At 51.1% G+C, this 21,132-nt stretch overlaps 1 protein-coding gene across 1 annotated transcript in view; it reads right to left on the bottom strand.

The window, feature by feature from the left end:
* The window catches only part of LOC142570759 (uncharacterized), a 120,884-nt gene extending 101,221 nt beyond the window's left edge, over positions 1–19,663 (bottom strand). Inside the window, exon 1 of the mRNA XM_075679098.1 lies at positions 19,337–19,663. Within this exon, the coding sequence (XP_075535213.1) occupies positions 19,337–19,440 (104 nt within the window). The 5' untranslated portion in view covers positions 19,441–19,663. The remainder of the gene's footprint in view (positions 1–19,336) is intronic.
* Between the last annotated feature and the right edge of the window lie 1,469 nt (positions 19,664–21,132).

The raw sequence follows: 21,132 nt of genomic DNA, 5'->3' as shown, positions 1-21,132 counted from the left end.
TCCTCCCCATTGTGCCCGACCGGCGGCGATACGACAGTGTGAGCCACCTGCTCCTCCCCATTGTGCCCGACCGGCGGCGACACGACAGTATGCGTCACCTTATCCCATTGTACAATCACGTGCTCGTCTATTGAGGGGTTCCTTCTTGCCCTCAACTGCGAGAGTATAAAAGCAGCTGCCCCCGGACGCCAAAGGAGGGCTCCGATTTCTTCTGTTGAGTAAAGTGCTCTCCCGTCTCTCTACTTCGGTCAACCTGACCGCCAACTCTTTGCGATGTTAAAATAAACAAGTTGTTTTGTTGTTACCAGTCGACTCATGCTTTGCCGGGACCTTCGGATGCTTCCAGTTGTACCCCAGGCCGCCAGGCCAACGCTACCCTTGGGGCTTGCGACCCAGGTGCAACAACGGGCGTCAGCGCCGAGTTCCCAACAGGTCGTGCCAGCGGCGCGACCACAACAGCAGTGTGTCGTCATAACTTCACGCGCCACTCGCAAGTATCGATTGCAAGCGAAGTGAGAGGCGCACCTTTCTTCGTTCTCTTTAAATCTGTTGCCATTGTATAGTTGTGTTTAGCTTACGCGCTACGCCATTACATGGTGAATGGACTCGATCACCTACTAGATAGAGAATTTCACAATTTCTGCGATGGCGCGGAAATGAACGAAGTTCCCATTGCGCGACAGCTGCGAGCCGCTGCACCAATCTGCACCAAGACTGCACCTGTGAGGAATATACCACCCGGCCACCGAGCAGACTGCGATGAGTTGGAATATTTTATAAGCCTCCGTTCATTTTATTGACTTTCGCTTTGAAAACAGAGATCACTGAAGCAAAGTTATATGGAGATCTACTGTTTCAAGGAAATATAAAGAGTATTTACCCTGTATGTGCTTTCCTATTCGCGACCCATGCGTTGCGAGTAAGTGCTAGATATCAACCAATCAATCAATCAACTTTATTTACTTTCGATAGTAAGAATACGGGACTAAAAGCCTGAGCATCGTAACAAGGTTCCGACCCCGTTACAGTTGGCAAAACAGCAGGATGACGGTCAGTCATGCAAAATGAGTTCAAATAAATCGACGAATATTACAGAACATCAACTAACACAAAATTTTGCAACAAAGCGCAAAACAATACACCCCGTTTGCATAGGCTTGAAAGAGCATGAACATGAGAAGCAGCGATCGACAAGAAGAGGGACAAAAGTATTCGAAAGCATGTACTATTCCTGAAAATAAATGGACTGGGCGAAGCGCTTAATCAGACAATTTTGATTAGGCGAAGGATTAAAATCTTAATGGTTTAATAAGTTTAGATGGGAAGGTAGCTTGTAGGACAAAGATTGTTCATCATAAGTAGTTCTAGGGGTGGGTACACTCCGCATTTCTTTGTGCTTGGTTGGACGAACACTTGTGTTTGCTTTTACCTTAGCAAGATTAATTATGATATCGGTACCATACTTTACAAAAGCTTTATAACACAGCATCAGTCTATAATTCTAGAATCAGTCTATCAGTCTAGAACACTAGAAGAATTTCGTGCTTTGTAAAAAGAAGTTTTGTAGAAGAAGCATAATGCACAGCAGCAGTATGTCGTATGGCTCTTTTCAGCTACAAATACAGCTTGCGCAAATTTGTTACACCAGTAGTACACCACGCTATGCTGCAGTACTGCTACAGAGAGGACACTAATGCATTGTAGATCATAATCTTCACCATTGTAGGAAGAATACATAGCGTACGTGTAAGGACACCAATGGCCATGTAGGTTTTCAACATATTGCCACCTGGTGTTTTGAGCCAGCGTTGCGTGCCCAGCAAAAACGGTGATTCAAGACGACGAAGTCAAGGATCTTGCGCCAGCTGGAAAACCGTCCTTCTTGTGTCTTGTGTCTGACATTTTCGTGTCTGGCTGCTGATACTGCTGCTTATTCTTGCCTTAGTGCGTGACAAACTGGTGGAGGTGCGGGGTAATCTAATCTATGCCCCAAACCCCTCCGGGCAGCAGGAGCTCCAGCCCCGTACCGGTGGTTACGCCTGTAAACCGCGCCAGCAGAAGGATCCGTAGACAAGCCCCTGAGTTTGGACTCCTCCCAGAGAGAATGGCAGGTATGGAAGGCACAACGCCGATTCATTGTGCGCTATTCATTCCGCGAACGCCGAATCCCTTCCACGGCGCCATACATGAGGACGTTGAAGATTGGCTGGTGTACTATGAACGTGTTGCTGCCTTCAACAAGTGGGATGACGCAGACAAACTGAAAAACGTCTATTTCAGCCTTAACGATGGCGCACGTGTTGGGTACGAGAACCGTGCAGATACCTTAACTTCATGGGCAGAATTCAAACGCCGGATTCTTGAGACGTATGCGAGCCCTGATCGCCGAGAGCGAGCTGAGCGTGATCTCTAGTCCCGTATACAAATGCCGAACGAGGGTGTCGCAATGTACGTCAAGGACATGACTAGTCTCTTTCGACGAGCCGACCCCAGCATGTCGGAAGAAGGTGCGGTACCTGATGCGCGGAGTAAAAGAGCAGCTGTTTGGCGGTCTCGTGCGCAAGTCCTCCCAAGACTGTGTCAGAATTTCTTTCCGAGGCCATCACCATGGAGCAGACTCTTCACCAGTGGACACCATCATACGAACGCCAAGTGAACACTGCCTCACCTACGGACTTCTTCGGAGCTCTCGGAGGTCACGTCGATTTCTTTCGAGAGCTCATTCGTTCCGTGATCCGCGAAGAAGTCCAGAAACTGTCGGTACCTTCACAGCCGACGCTCAGCTCCTTGTCCAGCGTTCTCCGTGACGAAGTCCAGCATGCGCTAAGAGAACCACCCTTCAGCACAGAAGCTCGACCGCTAAGAAATGACAGCCCACATATGTCATATTCGCAAGCCTTGAGGCAACCTGTCCCACCTCCCTCCCCGCTTCGCGCCGCGCGCCCGGCCATGCTAGAGCCCGTCCAAGCTGCCTCGTATTACCAGGACCACCGACAGGCCCCGAGGAAATCAGACGTGTGGCGGGCACCTGATCGCCGTCCCCTTTGCTTTCACTGTGGCGAAGCTGGGCATGTCTACCGACAGTGCTCCTATCGAGAGCTCGGACTACGCGGATTCTCAGCGAACTCGCCGCGACCTAGGTTCGGCCAGCGTCCTCCTTAATTTGAAGAATACTGTTACGTAGGAAGACACCGACGAGAAGCTATTTACAAGTATATTTACAAGGAAATACGCCGCAGTTGGCCAAGAGGCAACAGCCCGCGCTAGCTTTCAATCGTCGTCGTCGTCTTCCTACTGCTCGGCTCTTCGTCATTGGAAATACTATCCCGTAGCACTACCCCCGGCGGCAAAACCGCCGTCCCGGAGCGACTAGAGGCCGGACTCTGAAGCAGTGTAGTAGCTCTTGAGCCTACTGACGTGCACGACATCACTAGGTGCCAGAGTAGATGACGAGGTTGAGCTCACAGGAGCAATTTCGTACGTCACAGGCGTCACCTGGCGCAGCACGCGGTAGGGCCCTGTGTATCGCGAAAGGAGCTTTTCTGAAAGTCCGACGTGCCGAGAGGGCGACCGCAGGAGCACGAGTGCACCAGGCGAAAACTGTACGTCACGGTGGCGGGCGTTGTACTGATGCTGCTGCGTGGTTTGCGAGTCCGTCAGTCGAGCACGGGCAAGCTGGCGTGCATGGTCGGCGAGGGCGATGGCGTCGCGCGCATACTCGGTTGTTGAGGTCGCAGCAGGAGGAAGTACCGTGTCAAGGGGCAAGGTCGGTTCATGACCGTAGAGTAGATAAACTGGAGAAAATCCGGCGGTGTCGTGCCGGGAAGAATTATAAGCAAATGTGACGTTAGGAGAGCAACGTCCCAGTCGTGGTGGTCCTTCGAAACGTACTTGGACAGCATGTCGGTATGAGTACGGTTTAACCGCTCTGTCAGGCCATTGCTTTGAGGATGGTATGAGGTAGTCAGCTTGTGTTGAATAGAGCAGGAACGCACAATGTCGGCGATAACTTTCGAGAGGAAGTTACGACCACGGTCAGTAAACAGCTGTCACGGGGCACCATGCACTAAGATAATGTCACGCAAGAGAAAGTCCGCGACGTCAGTGGCGCAACTGGTAGGGAGAGCCCGCGTGATAGCGTATCGGGTGGCGTAATCAGTGGCGACGGCTACCCATTTGTTCCCAGTGGATGACGTGGGAAAGGGACCGAGGAGGTCTAATCTAACACGAAAGAACGGTTCCACAGGGACGGTGATCGGCTGGAGATTAGCGGAAGGTAGCACCTGAGGTGTTTTCCGACGCTGGCAGGGATCACAGGCAGCAACATAGCGTCGGACGGAGCGAGCGAGACCAGGCCAATAGAAGCGGCGGCGGACGCGGTCGTACGTGCGGGTTACCCCAAGATGTCCTGCAGTGGGTGCGTCATGCATCTCAAAGAGCAAAGTCTGTCGTAGATGTTTTGACACGACAAGAAGAAGATCAGGGCCATCAGGGAGGAAGTTCCTTCGGTACAGACTGCCGCCCTGGAGGACATACCGGCGAACGTATGAGTCGGTAGGTGTAGAGCACAGACGCTCGATGAGTACTCGCAGCGATAGGTCTCGGTACTGCTCATCAGCGATGTTAGCGAAGGCAGACACAGAGAAAATGCCATCGGCGGTACTACTGTCGGCGTCGTCAGGCTCGTCTACCGGGTAGTGAGACAGCCAGCCGGCGTCCTTGTGTAGTCGGCCAGATTTATAGGTGACAGAGAACGAATATTCTTGGAGGCGTAAGGCCCAGCGACCAAGTCTTCCTGTAGGGTCTTTCAATGAGCATAACCAACAAAGCGCGTGATGGTCTGTGATAACGGAAAAGGGTCGGCCATATAAGTATGGGCGGAACTTCACAACCGCCCAAACTACGGCCAGACACTCACGCTCAGTGATGGAATAGTTGCGCTCCGCGGGCGAGAGGAGCCTGCTGGCGTAAGCAATAACACGGTCGTGGCCACGCTGGCATTGTGCCAGTACTGCGCCAATTACGTGAACGCTGGCATCAGTACGGACTTCGGTAGGCGCAGAAGGATCGAAATGGGCCAGAACGGGAGGCGTTGTGAGAAGGTCGATTAGAAGCGAGAATGAAGAGGCCTAGTTACCGCCCCACTGGAAAGGGGCGTCTTTTTTCAAAAGCTCGGTTAGTGGTCGTGCTATGGCCGCGAAATTTTCCATGAAACGGCGGAAGCACGAGCAAAGGCCGATGAAGCTGCGCACATCCTTGACACACTTCGGAACAGGGAAGTGCGTAACAGCATGGATCTTGCCTGCGTCCGGTTGCACTCCGTTCGCGTCAACGAGATGTCCACGGACGGTAATCTGGCGACGGCTGAATTGGCACTTCGATGCGTTGAGTTGCAGACCGGCTCGCCGAAATACGTCCAGGACTGCTGAGAGGCGCTCGAGGTGCGTATCGAATGTTGGGGAGAATACTATAACGTCGTCCAAGTAGCACAGGCATGTGGACCATTTGAAACCGTGAAGAAGGGAGTCCATCATGCGTTCAAAAGTGGCAGGAGCGTTACATAGGCCGAACGGCATCACTTTGAATTGATAAAGACCGTCGGGTGTTACAAAGGCAGTCTTCTCGCGGTCGAGATCGTCCACGGCAATCTGGCAATAGCCAGAGGGAAGGTCAATAGAGGAGAAATAGCGAGCACCGTGGGAGGCAGTCAAGGGCGTCATCAATCCGAGGTAGGGGATACTCGTCCTTTTTGGTAACCCTGTTAAGGTGCCGATAATCCACGCAAAAGCGCCATGAGCCATACTACTTTTTTACCAGCACAACAGGTGACGCCCATGGACTGCATGACGGTTCAATAATGTTCTTGGCAAGCATTTTGCGAACTTCGGTGTGAATAACTTGACGCTCAGCCGGTGATACTCGATACGGGCGGCGATGAATAGGAGGGGCATCGCCGGTATTAATGCGATGTTTAACAGCTGTTGTTTGGGCCAAAGGACGATCGTTAAAGTCAAAAATATCTTGGTAGGAAATCAGAACACGGTAGAGCGCACGAGCGTGCTCGGACGGCATGTCCGGTGCAATGATTTTCTGTAAGTTGGCGATGGTACAAGTTGCCGACTGCGATGGTAGAGGAGGATCGGTTGAATTGTCGTCTACTGAAATCGATGCTACAGAGTGATCCTCGAATAAGCAAAGTTGGGCCAGAGACATCCCGCGTGGCAGCACTTGTGTCGTCAAGCCAAAATTGACCACTGGCAGGCAGACGCAATTCGACGTAATAGATAAAACTGTATGAAGTAGTGTGATCCCGTGTGTAAAGAGGACGTCTTGCATAGGAGCCGCGATGTAGTGACCGTCGGGCACTGGTGGGGATGACACGAAGTCAACGTAAGTCAGTGCCGAAGGTGGCAAGCGAACGAAGTCGACGGAACTGAGGCGAGTAGGGTGTTGTTCAGCGGGATCCAGAACAGGCAGGTCGAGGCGAAGAGTACTGGCGGAGCAATCGATGAGAGCAGAATGTTCGGAGAGAAAGTCTAGGCCGAGGATGATGTCGTGGGGACAGTGAGCGATGACTGTGAATAGCACGGTAGTGGAGCGATCGGCGAAGGAGACGAGGGCGGCACACATACCAATTACAGGGGTTGTTCCGCCATCTGCGACACGGACAACAGGCGTCGTGGCGGGCGTGATTATTTTCCTCAGCCGGTTACGAAGGTCAGCGCTCATTACCGATAAATGCGCCCCAGTGTCTATGAGAGCACATACAGGAACACCGTCGACTTGCACGTCAAGAAGGTTCAGATGAGTGGGCAATGTCAGGAGAGGATTTGGCGGCGTAGGGAGCAACGCAGCGTCACCTCGAGGCGCTGCATCGTTTAGTTTTCCGGCTGGGAGCGGCGTCCGAAGGGAGTCGGCGAATAGGAGCGACGGGGCGGGGGGAGCGAGAGTGTCGTCGTTGGGGCGAAGGCGAACGAGAATAGGGGCGGTTCGGCGCAGGAGAATCGGTGGCGGCATTATCTGTACGGGCAGCATAGGGACGAGAAAGGCCACCTGGGGGGCGAGAGTAGGCAGTATATGTAGACTGGTTCAGGGAACTCCAGCGGCTGCGACAGTGCCGAGAAATGTGCCCAATTCGATGGCAGTGAAAACAAATTGGCTTGTCGTCTGCAGTGCACCATTCAGAGGGGTTGCAGAAACGTGGTGGGTAAGAAGGTGCGGGACGGGGTGGAATCGAAGAAGCCGGGTGGGTATCAGGGCGATGGGCCAAGCAGATGGTGTGAATACCCATGTTGGCGAACTCCTGGCGGACAACTGCCTAGATCAGGAAAACAGTGACTGCAGGTGAATTGGAGGGGCTGGAGTCGAACGCAGCCGGATAGGCGGCCTGGATCTCACGCCGGACAATCCTGGCAACATCGCCAGTGTTGTTGGGACGAGGAGCGTTGGCACAGGAAGATGTCGCTGGGGTGTTGGGCAGACGGGCAAACTGTTGGTCGATACGTCGGCTTTTAGCGAGTTCCAGGCGGCTGCACTCTTTTATAACTGCATCCACCGTCGCCACGTTGTTAAATACGAGCAAGTTGAAGGCGTCATCGGCAATGCCTTTGAGGATGTGGGAGAGCTTGTCGGACTCAGTCATGTGTGCGTCAACTTTGCGGCATAGAGCCAAGACGTCCTGAATGTACGTGACGTAGGGCTCCGTTGACGTCTGCACACGACCGGAAAGCGCCTTCTGCGCGGCAAGTTGGTGAGCGTAGGTGTTGCCGAACAAGTCTCGAAGCTTTTGCTTAAGCGAATCCCAACTGGTGAGCTCATCTTCGTGCGTCCGATACCAAACTCGAGCTGTGCCACCGAGGTAAAAGACTACGTTGGCGAGCATGATAGTAGGGTCCCACCGGTTATAGTGGCTGACGTGTTCGTACAGGCTGATCCAGTCCTGGACGTCTTCCCTATCTTTTGCCGAGAATACGCCAGGATCACGGGGAGCGGAGAGGGTGATGTAGGTCGTCGAAGTGGCAGCAGGTGTCGGAGCCGGCGGAGTCGGGTTGTCGTCGCCGGGAGCCATGAAGGAAGGCTCGATGTACCGTCCACTGCGAAGCTCCGTGACGAGGTACAGGGAACGTCCACCTCCACCAGATATGTTACGTAGGAGGACACCGACGAAAAGCTATTTACAAGTATATTTACAAGGCAATACGCCGCAGTTGGCCAAGAGGCAACAGCCCGCGCTAGCTTTCAATCGTCGTCGTCGTCTTCCTACTGCTCGGCTCTTCGTCATTGGAAATACTATCCCGTAGCAATACGTTGCCCGCGCGGATCTCCATCAGCTCGACACCAGTCACGCTCCCCTTCGCCGCGGTGGTTTTCTCCGACTCGCCGTACGTATTCAAGCGTGGTGCAGGGTCGGTCGCCCAGCCCACGACGGGAAAACTAACCACGGCGACCTTTGGGGGCGAGGCCGCTCAGTCTGGACGTGCTCAAGGACCCCTACTGACGCGTACGCGGACCGACGATACATCGACGACGACAGTACCTGCTGATTACATAAGAATTTCTTTAGACATTCCTGTACTGCTTGGCGGTCCTGAATTGACTGCTTCAGTGGACACTGGAGCGGATTATTCTATAATCAGCGAAAAGCTGGCCACCTTTTTGAAGAAAGTGACCACGCCTTGGAATCAAACGCCAGTTCGTACAGCTGGCGGGCACATCGTCACACCACTCGGCATGTGCACGGCACGAATAGAGATTCGCGGCTCTACGTTTGTTGCCAGTTTGAGCATTCTCCCTCAGTGTTCTCGAGACCTAATCATCGGCATGGACTTTCTCAGGGAGCACGGCGCTATCATCAACATTCGACAACGCCTCGTCACTTTCTCGACAAAGGGCGCCACAGCGACGACCAACACCACCCACGCTCGAGCATCATCGTGTCATCGATGACGTTGTCACGTTACCACCGCGTGCAAGTGTCATGGTTCAACTGGCATGTGACAAGCTCATACACGGTGAAGCGGTCATAGAAAGCAATCACTCTCTCCTGCTTTCTCATGGTGTTTGCGTAGCAACAAGCCTTGTCGATCTCACACGATGGCCACTTTGAGGTTCTTGTCACCAACTTCAGCTACGAACACCGGCACTTTTTCCCCGGTACTGTCATCGCCTACGCCGACCCGATCGCCGATGTCACTGAGTGTTTTGTTTCCGAGGCAATCGGCACTGCTGAAGCACCTCTACGCAACGTCGACATTAGTCCAACGCTTCCTGAAGAGAACAGACAACCCCTGCGCGAGCTGTTGCTTGAGTTCCACTCTTGCTTTGCACGGTCGTCGAAGGTACGTCAAACATCGATTACGAAACACCGTATCATCACCTATGACGACGTGCCCCCCATACGGCAACAGCCTTATTGTGTTTCCCCGACCGAACGACATGCTATTCAAACGCAGGTGAAGGAAATGCTTCAAGACGGCGTAATCCAGCCTTCATGCAGTCCCTGGTCATCGCCAGTCGTTCTTGTTAAAAAGAAATATGGCACGCTTCGATTTTGTGTAGACTACCGGAAGCTAAACAACGTCACAAAGAAAGACGTGTACCCGTTGCCTCGTGTCGACGATTCTCTGGACAGGCTGAGGCACGCGAAGTATTTCTCCTCTATCGATCTGAAAAGTGGCTACTGGCAAATTGAAGTAGATGAGCGTGACCGCGAGAAAACTGCTTTCGTAACTGCGGGAGGCCTTTACGAATTTAGCGTACTCCCTTTCGGCCTCTGTTCCGCTCCAGCCACATTCCAGCGAATGATATATACCGTTCTCGCTGACCTCAAATGGAAACGCTGCCTCGTCTATCTCGATGATGTCGTTGTCTTTTCGGAAACTTTTGACGAGCACCTTCGACGCCTTCGGAATGTACTCGAAGCCATTCGATCGGCTGACCTTACACTCAAGCCAGAGAAATGCCATTTCGGTTACGAGGAACTGAAGTTCCTTGGTCACGTCGTAAGCGCGGCAGGTGTTCGGCCCGATCCCGAGAAGACTGCTGCCGTAGCAGCTTTTCCCGCTCCAACCGATAAGAAAAGTGTGCGGCAATTTTTGGACTTGTGTGCATATTATCGACGCTTCGTTTAAAATTTTTCGAAGATTGCAGATCCGCTATTTCGCCTTACGCGTGACGACACGCCATTCCTCTGGACTGATGAAAAACAGACCGCCTTTTCGGAGCTACAACGTCGCTTGTCTTCTCCTCCCGTGCTCGGTCATTTTGATGAGGATGCTGACACAGAAGTACGTACTGACGCCAGCAATATCGGTCTCGCGGCTATCCTGGTGCAACGACAAGACGGGACTGATCGAGTTATCGCCTACGCGAGCCGCACTCTGTCACGCGCAGAGTCCAATTATTCCACCACATAGAAGGAGTGCCTCGCGGTTATTTGGGCTACCACAAAGTTTAGGCCGTATCTCTACGGGCGGCCATTTAAAGTTGTGACCGACCATCACGCTTTGTGCTGGTTGACCAACCTCCGAGACCCTTCTGGACGATTGGCACGTTGGAGTCTGCGACTCCAGGAATTTAACATCACCATCGTGTACAAGTCAGGCAGGAAACATGAAGATGCTGACACGTTATCACGGGCACCTGTTAAATCTCATAATCCTGACGAGGAAGACGACAGCGCCTTTCTGGGAGCCCTCAGCGGGCCGGATCTGCTCGCTAAACAGCGATCGGACGCTGAGTTAAGACCCGTCATCGATCACTTAGAAGGCGGCATCGCGTCCATTCCTCGCCTACTTTCGCGACGGTTGTCGTCATTTTGCCTACGAGGGGGCATCTTATACAAAAGAAACACAGGTGCCGGCGACAAACCACTTCTGCTAGTACTTCCTAAAGCCCTTCGCGACGACATCCTATTAGCCTGCCACGACAAGCCGACATCTGGTCACTTGGGCTTCTCAAGGACTCTGGACAGGGTACGGCAACTTTACTACTGGCCTAGACTGACTGCTTGCGTCAAACGCTACGTGAAAGGATGCCGTGAATGCCAGCGCCTCAGGTCACCACCCGTGAAGCCTGCAGGCCTTCTACAACCCATCGACCCTCCGCGTACGCCGTTTGATCAAGTTGGAATGGACCTTCTTTGACCATTTCCCTTGTCTTCCTCCGGCAATAAGTGGATCATTGTCGCAAATGACTACTTAACGCGTTACGCTGAGACGAAGGCACTACCACGCGGGACAGCATCTGAAGTTGCCCAGTTTCTTATGCATCACATTGCGCTTCGGCATGGCGCACCGTCATTCATCATCACTGACCGAGGGACGGCATTTACGGCAAAGCTTCTGGACGACATCTTCAAGCTGAGTTACACGAGTTATCGAAAGGCCACTGCATACCACCCTCAGACTAACGGCTTGACAGAAAGACTAAACAAAACACTGGCAGACATGATCGCTATGTACGTGGATGTGCAGCACAAAACGCGGAACGAAATCCTACCGTACGTAACGTTTGCGTACAACACTGCCACGCAGGAAACTACAAGCTTCCCGCCATTCCGCCTCGTTTATGGTCGAGATGTCCAAACTATGCTAGACGCCATGATTCCATATGAAGATACCGACCAGCTCGACCAGTTAGCTCCTGACGTCGAGGAGTACATTCAGCGCGCCGAGGAAGCGCGTCAACTGGCCCGCGTGCACATAAGACAGCAGCAGTGTACCGATGCAATAAGGTACAATCTCCACCATCGACAAGTGACCTATGAGCCTGGTGACCAAGTTTGGGTTTGGACGCCCATTAGACGGCGGGGCCTCAGCGAGAAACTCCTCAGCAAGTACTTCGGACCATACACAGTACTAAGGCGTGTAAGCGACGTGAACTATGAAGTGATTCCAGATGGAGACCTGCCATCGCCCAAGCGCTGTTTACCACGCGCAGAGACTGTACATGTGGTCCGCCTCAAGCCGCATTTTACACGGTGAAGTGTACTAGTGAAACAACCTTCTTTTTTTTTTTGCTGTCGTCGCGTCTTCCTCCAAAGAACTGCGAAGCGTTCTTTTTTTTTTCCCGACCACAGAACACATTTTTCCGTGTGCATTTCCGCATGTGTGCGAGCGCGTTCCCCCCCCCTCCACTTTTTTTTTCTTACCTAATTTGTGTAGTTTCCATGTACATTTTGTGTTTGAGCATCTAGTCGATGCTCCATTCGGAGGGGGAATCATGCCACCTGGTGTTTTGAGCCAGCGTTGCGCGCCCAGCAAAAACGGTGATTGAAGACGACGAAGTCAAGGATCTTGCGCCAGCTGGAAAACCGTCCTTCTTGTGTCTGACATTTTCGTGTCTGGCTGCTGATACTGCTGTACTCCAAATGTATAAATGTACTTCAAGGCTTTTAACAGATCTCACCAACTCTAACTGCTGAGAGCCCAGAAATAAATTGAACTTCTTGGACAGCGTTTTTCCTTTAGGCATGTACAAAATAACTTGTATTTTTGAAGGGCTTATTTTTAAAGGATTAACCGAGACCCAGGCATCTAGGTCAGACAGCGTTTTGTTAGCCATCGCTTCTATCTCTGTTTCCCAATTCTCTGTAATAAAAACTGTCGTGTCTTCAGCATACGAAAGAAATGTTGCGTTGTCTGTGCAGTGTACAATGTCATTTATGTAAATCAAAAATAGGAGTGGCCCTAGGATGCTCCCCTGTGGCACACCAACAAAGACAGGCTTCCTTGCAGATGTTTCATTCTTTGTATCTACGAATTGTGTCCTGTTTGAAAGATAGGATTCTAAAAGCGCATCCGCTGTTCCACGCACACCATAGTTTTCTAATTTGCTAAGAAGGTTGGTATGATCAATTAAGTCAAATACCTTAGAAAAATCGACGTATATGCCTAAAGCATTTGATAACGACTGAATGGACCTATCGTTATTTCTTTTTGAGTTAAGAGGGCAGTTCGGTAGAGCGATGCTTCCTAAACCCATGTTGAAAATCTTGAAACAAATTGTGGTGATTAAAAAGTGATAGCAATCTGATATGCATTAATTTCTAAATACCTTTAGAAAACACTGGCATTATGAAAACAGGTCGATAGTTGTTTAGTGCCCCCTTATCACCGTGCATGACGACTGGAACAACGCGTGAAGCCTGCATTTGTTTAGGAAATATGCCTGTAGATAATATTAAGGCATAAATACGGGTAAGAACAGGGCATATAATATCAAGCACATACTTTATGGGGTGAATCTGGATACAATCGGCGTCCAGGGACCGGCTGTTACCTATATCGTTGAAGCAAGAAAATACTTCTAAGGGGCTAGTTGGTACAAGACATAGTGTTACTAAACACGCTTAGAGGCAGGAACTGAGTATAGCTGTTGACGCCATCAACGTCATTTAACTGAGGTTTTAATGAGAAGATTTCACCGAGATATGGTACCCGTATCTCATATTTGGATATTCCTCACGTAGCATGAATGTTTTGGATTTGTGTATAGCCTAAATATTCTACTCACTGTGCTGCACTGTGTATATTGATTAGCGTAAGGACGGGAGCGCGTGCCTTGGCGTGCGATCGCGCATCCTAAGCGGCGCAGTGCAGACGCCAGTGTGAGCGCCGTGCACCGGCCAGACAGGTCCGCTAGGAAAACGAGGCAGCGCGAAGGGCTACCACCTTCTGCCGCTTAAGCATGGCCGCGTCACCGGATCCGTGAACGGCATCTATCGCCACCCCCTCTGAGACGGGATAGTGGCGTCACCTAGCCTGCTCGAGTTAATCAGGTACGATGTGCGTGCTTGTCATTCTAGCAGTTTTGTTTACATCAACACTTGAGGCAAAGCTGGTAGCGACATCTCGTGCTTTTCCACCTACAGTGCGCTGGCAAATGTCTTTTGCAGCATGGGCGTTCTCGTGGAAGGAAAGCCACAAAAGGACTGCACATTAGCGATTATCTCGCCACGGACGCTCTGCAGGACAAGTAGAATATTGTATCGGCCATCGTGAACTACCACAGAGCGAGTCGCTTGCGATATCCACCACCCCATCGAAATCTAAAGACAGAGGATGCCGCTGCCTGGTGTAGGCTCCAGACAGGCATTTACACTAACCTACACATATTACATCGCAAGCATCCCCCAACCTACAGGGACGAATGCCCGTGGTGCGGGGCCGCACCAACCCTATACCGCATTACGTGGGAGTGCACACTACAGACCGCCCCGACACGAACACCACGAGGGAGCAATGGGAGGTACAGCTGTCCAGCTCAGCCCTCGACGACTAGCTCAAGCTGATGCAGAGAGCTGAGAAGATGGCAAGAGCCAGTGGAGCCCTGGACTAGGGGCCCCGACCATTAGCGATTCTTCTATTCTTTGGTAAAGTCTATCTATCTATCTATCTATCTATATATCTATCTATCTATCTATCTATCTATCTATCTATCTATGTATCTATCTGTCGGTCTGTCTGTCTGTTGCAAGTCACGGCAGTGCTAGATCTATGTGCTCTCTGGTTAAAACTCTGCGTCAGAAGAGGTCACTACCAGTTCCTGCCAGTGTGGTTCCTGCACCACACCTCGCCGGTAACCCAGTATTCTGCAGATGCTATTCAGGACAACCTAAAACTTTCGATTTAAATTGCAGAAACATGTACTCCATTGTTCGTCTGAACTTCACGCGCCGCGTTTTGCTGTGATGAAGTTCGGGATTGTTCCCTCTTCTTATCTCGATTGCAAGCAGACGGAGCATGCCAACTTACCTACATCGTTATACAGATATGGCCACCTGCCTAGATCTGCGTACTTTCTCTTCCGTTTACCTTAAGCTTAGTTTTATCAAAAGTATGAAGTTTTACTGTTTCCAAAGCCCAATTTGTTTGCCTTTTTCTTGTCTGCAATTCTGTTGTAGAACTGTCATTGCCCAATATTTCATATTAAACCTTGTGTGCTTTTGAAATGTTATTGCACCATTGCCTGGTGATATAAATGCTGTGTTCGTGCCGCCCCCGTATGATGTATGCCTGCTTTTGTTTTCTGGCCGCCAGATATCCTCAAGCTACTAATTTGTACCTTTTTGTCTGGGGTCCGTTCGCTAATTGACTGGGACGATTAAAGCACCTGTTTCGGAACGAGTCGATAAAGTCTTGATATCTCAGGCACTCCTGCCTCGTAACAGGCAATTGAAGATCTGACGGGGAACATTTGTACCGTTCCTCCAGTTTCGCTTTCAGCGCTCGATAGGCTCTGCGTTCGCGCGCTGCTTTCATCAGTGGGCAGCTTCCACAAAGGGTACGCTGATATTGGGCGCATGGCGTCATCGCAGCGCTGGTCAGCGCTCTGCTAAGGCAGCGAAAAAGAGAGAGTAAGCCAGTCTTAAGGCGCGCACACAGTCCGGTGTAACGAAAAGGCGCGTCACCCGCGGCTCAGTTGGTCTACGCCGACGAAAATCATCAGCTCGACAGCTACGTTCGGCGCAGTCAGCGCGACCGGCTGCGAGCTTTGGCTGGCGCGTAGACGACGTCCTCCATCACGCCGGAGCCGCCAGGCCAGAGTGCATCACGCTCGGCTGGTCGGTGGCAGTTCGGCTGCACGCAGTCGAGCGCGGCCAGCCTCGCCGAACCCTGCTCGCTCGACGCTGGCTTGTGCGCGTCCGTTGCGGCAACAGCTAATCGCCACGCTGCTGCGGCACACGTGGTCGCGTGGGCGTCGCCATGTTTGATGACGTGGCCCATTGTTTGCCTCGGTTTTCTCCGTTGCCTCCGTGCTTTCAATGGATGCGCCTGACGCCGGTGCTGCTTAACAAAACCTCCGTTTCGACGGATATCATAGGCGCTGGCGAGGGGACGACACGAAGCTTCGGCCGCAGCGTCACAAGGCATGGCTTTCCGAGCTCATTACACCTTGTTCAAACGGTGCTAGCAGCGTATACCGGGCTTGTACTAGAAGCGGGGTTGAAATGTATTCCCAAGCTGCGGAAACTGTACGCTTGCGAAATAAATTACAACCAGTGACCTTTCCGCTTTGTTCTTTATTTATTCTTAAGCTGCGGCTGGTAATGCTTCTGATGCAGTGACATTCCTCAGTGCGGTGACTATCTTATTTTTTTTTTTGCCTCAACGCTCATGGGTGTGCTCAGTGCACACCGGCTTGAAAGGTACGTACATCTTCTGTACCTTGTAATTGCTCATAGCAAAAATCGCATTTTCGCAAGTCACTCGCTTGCTGTTTGGAAGATCACGAAACGTTCGGCTTCAGACAAGCTTGTGCTCCCAGAGTAGTCCGTCACTCACACTTCGCCGCATTGATTCAAAAGTGCGCTCATTCACTTATTCTTCATACCTGGGTGTCATAGTGGGCTTAAGTTTGAGTTGGGTTAGATGTCTGTAGATAACATGCGAGAACCTTACTATGCCCGGAAACTGCGCTGCTGCCTTTGTTAATGCGGAACGAGCGGTACTCAATCTTACCGACGTTCCGGGATTGAAGTCCTTTCTTTGCCAGTTGGAGATACAACGCTGATGCATGAATAAATTTTTATCCTCAAGAAAAGCCATATGTCGCGAAGGGCTCGTCAGACAAGTACCCATTGTGCACAAGCGGTCTGTGAACCTTGCCGCACAGATTCATTACACTTCTTAGTATCCCAGTTTCTATTTTTGCAGCCGACTACTGCAGACGTCTTCACTTCACAGTTGTATATTTTGCAGCGTAAACAGAAGACAGTGAGTTGGCTCTCACCCAGTTGCATTTCCGACAGCTGATTGCGCAGTAGCAGTGCAGAAGGCCGGTGACACTTTCGCATTCGTTCACTTTCGCTTGAGGCAACGTGCGCCGCACCACCGGTAGCGCCATCTCGTTCCTACAGAGCCGACTATACTCCACGAAAACGCCACATGCAGGGGGCAAATGGTCGGCGACACTGGCACGGCCGGCGTGCCGCATCCTACTTAGCCGGCCGCGCACCCTGGCAACGCCGGACTATATCCACGCCTTCTCACTTCGTGTACTAAAGAAGTCAAAATATAGCACCTCTCATTTTTTCACGTAATGAAAGCGACGGCTGGCCGAACATTTCCACTACCCCCATCAGTATGAGCCATTTCTTTTTACAGCGGAGGCTTTTCGCAAGTCCACCTCATGCCGACAGAAAGCTCGGGCCTGCAGCTGTGCATCGCTGAGCCACGCAACCACCTTGCACCACACACGGGTGCGGTGCCGTCTCGCCACGCCATGCGTCCCCAGCCGAGGAGTGTTCGCTCAGCCACGACGCCGCTGATGTGCCGGAGAGCAGCCGTCGCGCCGACAGGCTCGGCGAATCTAGTGAACGCGCGCGCACAGCTACCACGGAGCGACCGGAGAAAGACGACGCTCCCGAGGAAGAAGCCGCCTAAGCCCGGCGCGCGACTCAGCGAGACCGACGAAGGAGAGCCGATCCTGCCAATCGCGCTGAGGCCGCCGCCGACAAACACCGTCGCCCAGCATCCCGAGTAGCCAAGCCATGCATAACATCGCAAAGTTTGACAAAATCTAGCAACACTTAGCGAAAGCCGGTATACTAGCTCCGCTGCTACTCAGCCTTGCACCGCTTTCGATAGGATAAGCGCCAAAATTGACGGCACACAAGAAGAAATACAGACAGGACAAGCGCCTTGTCCTGTCTTCTTGTGTGCCGTCAATTTTGGCGCTTATCCTATCGAAAGCTATGAACCAACTAGCCCCACAACGTGTTTTACTTGCACCGCTAGTGCAAACTTCCCAGTTTTTAAAATATTTTTTTTTTGCTTTTATATAGCTGGGTAAGTTGCAGAAGTTTGATTCATTTGCGGCGTTAATTCGGTGCGTCCCTAAGGCGCGCATCATAAATGTCATGTAAAAGCGTAAGTATTACTGATTAGTATGCTTTTCTGCGGCTCGTTGTCATAGCAGACGACACGCAGACCACACGACGCCAGACGAGGCTTTTTGTGCAGCGATTTGTTTGCCGCTTCTAGAACAGTGCGCCTGCTAGGAACTTTCGGCAGTTAATTCTTAAAATCCGCTTACGGTACGTGAAGCACGCGCTCCCATGTTCCCGCCTACATCGATTGCGATATCTGCTGAAATAATTTCATCGTAACTTGGTATGTTTGTAGGTATGTGCGTTAGATGTTTAATAAATTTCTTGCACTGATTACTTAGTATATAGGCATGAGCATTCTAATTTCTTTTGCAATGTAAAATGTTGCCGGCGCATTTGGCCACCGTCAAGCAGCCATATCCTGTAACCCGTTGATGTTTACACCTGATGCGCTTGTATTTTGGGAGACCCAACTATTCATCATCATCATTAACTTGCCTGAGATTAAGGGGCACTTTCGGGCTAATTTTGTCGAGCACCTTCCTCGCCAGCGGGAGCACAGTTAACGAAGACACTTTTATGAACACAGAAATAAACTAGAAATAAATGTAAGAGCTCCGAAACACGCCTTGATACCGCGAACTTGGCGGCACGCAAATATACATTCATTGAACTGAGACTCATTGCTTCAGTTTTGAATTTGAGCAAATTGCCTGCAATTTTGGTATTTCAAACTGAATAGTTTAGACGCTCGGTTTGTATGCCTACACAAGTTCACACGGTAGCACGGTAAGTGAAGGTGATGCACCTGTGACTTATAGACTAATGTAAAGCTTTGAGGCCGGTGAAGGAAGCATTGTAAAAAATAATAGATATACAGAGAACTAAACATGGCGACGTATGGTTAACGGTGCAAGAGCTGTGACGCACACATAACCAACTAATCACTCCTAATGCAGAACCCACACAACCGTAGAGACCTTAGTATATGCGGCGACAAACACTTTGGTCTTTATAATTTCAATCTGTCGTGCGAATTTCCTTCGTGGTTTCCCTCTCTGCAGGCGAGCTACGCGATGGAAACTGTGCGCTCGGTGCGCTCGGTGAAACTCGGACCTAAAGGGGCAACGTGCTGCGCGCGAGCCCTTACTCGGACATTATTAGCGACGGCCAGCGGGCAGGATCGGCTTGCGCTGCAAACCATCGTAACGCCCTTGCGAGGACACATTGTGCACTGGTGTTGGCCCGCCACTGTCTCTCGGATGGGCTCATCTTACTCGGCCACTCACTGAAGCGTGCAAGCTTACATGTGACAATGAAAACAAAGAGGCGGCAACCACAAGTACTCGCATCAAGCAATCACGCTTTTGTTCTCTTCCGGGGCCCATTTTTTTCGCGGTAACAGTGAGATGGGGATGGATGCATCCACCGAGTGGTTCTAGTAGACGTGTCGGGCCTCGAACACCGCCGGCCGATCTCGTCAACGGAAGGTCGGGAACTGACCTGTAGTGGTAGCCGCCCTCCTCGGCCACGACGGGCCGCCGAGTGAGCGGCGTCACATCGGGGGCCGCCGAGGTGCCGGCGGCGGCCGGCGGAGGCGACGCCATCGTCGGTGCCCCGTCAGCGGCGTCCGCTCAGCGCTGGCCGGAGGACCCTGCAGTGCGCGTCATGGCTGCCGTCCGGCACCCGTGACAGCGGGCGCCGCATTCCGTGCATGCCGAGGGGCAACTGGCGCCCTTCGTCGTCTTCGTTGCCCACTGCTGCAGTGTGTCTGATAGTGGTCGCCGCTAAGAGCGTCGCTCAGGTTCAGAGCAAATATGTTGTTGCCTCAGAACAAGGCTCGTACCCACGAGGGGCGCTAGCCACACTGCATAGATTGAACCCAATGCCGAAAGGGTTAAAGGCGAACATATGGACAGAGTCATTGGGCAATGAACTGATAACACAGATTTTGAGGGTACATCAACTAAATAAATAAATCATATGTTAAACTGAACAACTAAAGAAAAATAATAATGCAGTGTCCCACGGTCGGTATCCGTGGGACATTTTATTTTATTATTGAGCGTGATTGCCTTAGAGTTGTCTAAATCGGTATTGATCCCATTTCCTGCTAGTCAGAACCTGCAGTTGCCGTAGAGCTGTGATTTTTTCAATCGCACCAAACGTTGTACGAATTATAGTAAAACTTGAAAAACAAAGACGATTAATGTTTTCACGATTTCTCAGAGATTGCCTTCCAATGTAACACCCACTTGCCCGGCGGCTATGTGAAAGCACTTATTCAAGTGGCAAGCACGAATACGGGCAGGCAGAGATAACTGACTCGCAATTAGACCAGTACAATATCGTCTCTTAAATGCTCACCTGCATGAAGAAAGTCGATGCTTCTCTCACAGCTTCGGTAACAGCGTTGGTACATTTCCTAATACCTCACTGTGTATGTATTATGGTTGTATATATTCTGTATTCGTGTACTTTTTATGAGTCCATATTTGGCTATGTGTCGTTAAAATACAAAATGCTTCTTGTCATGGACTCAAGGGCAATGCATAGTTTTATGGGAAAGAGTACCTAGCACAGTTTCCAACTATAATTAAAGAAAATTGTTAGCATTCTAAACTCTAACTCTAAGCAAACTCTAGAGCCCTCGATACGAGCACAAAATTTGTTAAAACCCCCTAAATGCTGAAAACATTCAGAATCAAGTTCACAATATTCACACATGTTCTAATTTATTATTCTTTCGGGGAATGCATTGCACCTGCTAGCGACCTAAGTTTATCACTCAGCGCAAGACGTGCCTGCATGCTTTGGAATTTACTCGAATGTTATCGTTCATTCTATCTGTTGTGTACGTTCTCGCCGGACATTGTGCGTGGACGACACGAATTGAGCACTACTTCCAAGAAGGCACGCGCGAACCTGCGACTACGCTGGAACCTTCGACGAGTTGCGCGTCAAAGTATCCCGCTGATCAGATTTCGAAGATCGCCGACTGCGCTCGCCTCTGTCATTGTACTGCAAGTGTCGCTTGCTTTTGTGGGCAGTAAAAGGATTCGTTTCCTGATTCACAATTGTGTTCGTCGCCGTCACAAGCGCCTGACATCTCGTGGAGATGCATGTACGTGCATGTACTGCGCCTGCAAAGCCGTTATCGAACCCTGAACAGTGAAGACAACATCAACGTCGCCAAGGATCAGCCAGCTATCCGCAGGCTGCAAGAACTGCTACCCGAGTACGGCCCTCTTCCCGAGAAGAAAATAGAAATCAAGGCCGTCAATAACCCCAATGGCAGT

The sequence above is a fragment of the Dermacentor variabilis genome, chromosome 2, assembly GCF_050947875.1.
Source record: "Dermacentor variabilis isolate Ectoservices chromosome 2, ASM5094787v1, whole genome shotgun sequence".
NCBI classification, from domain to species: domain Eukaryota; kingdom Metazoa; phylum Arthropoda; class Arachnida; order Ixodida; family Ixodidae; genus Dermacentor; species Dermacentor variabilis.
This window is presented reverse-complemented; position numbering and strand designations above follow the sequence as displayed.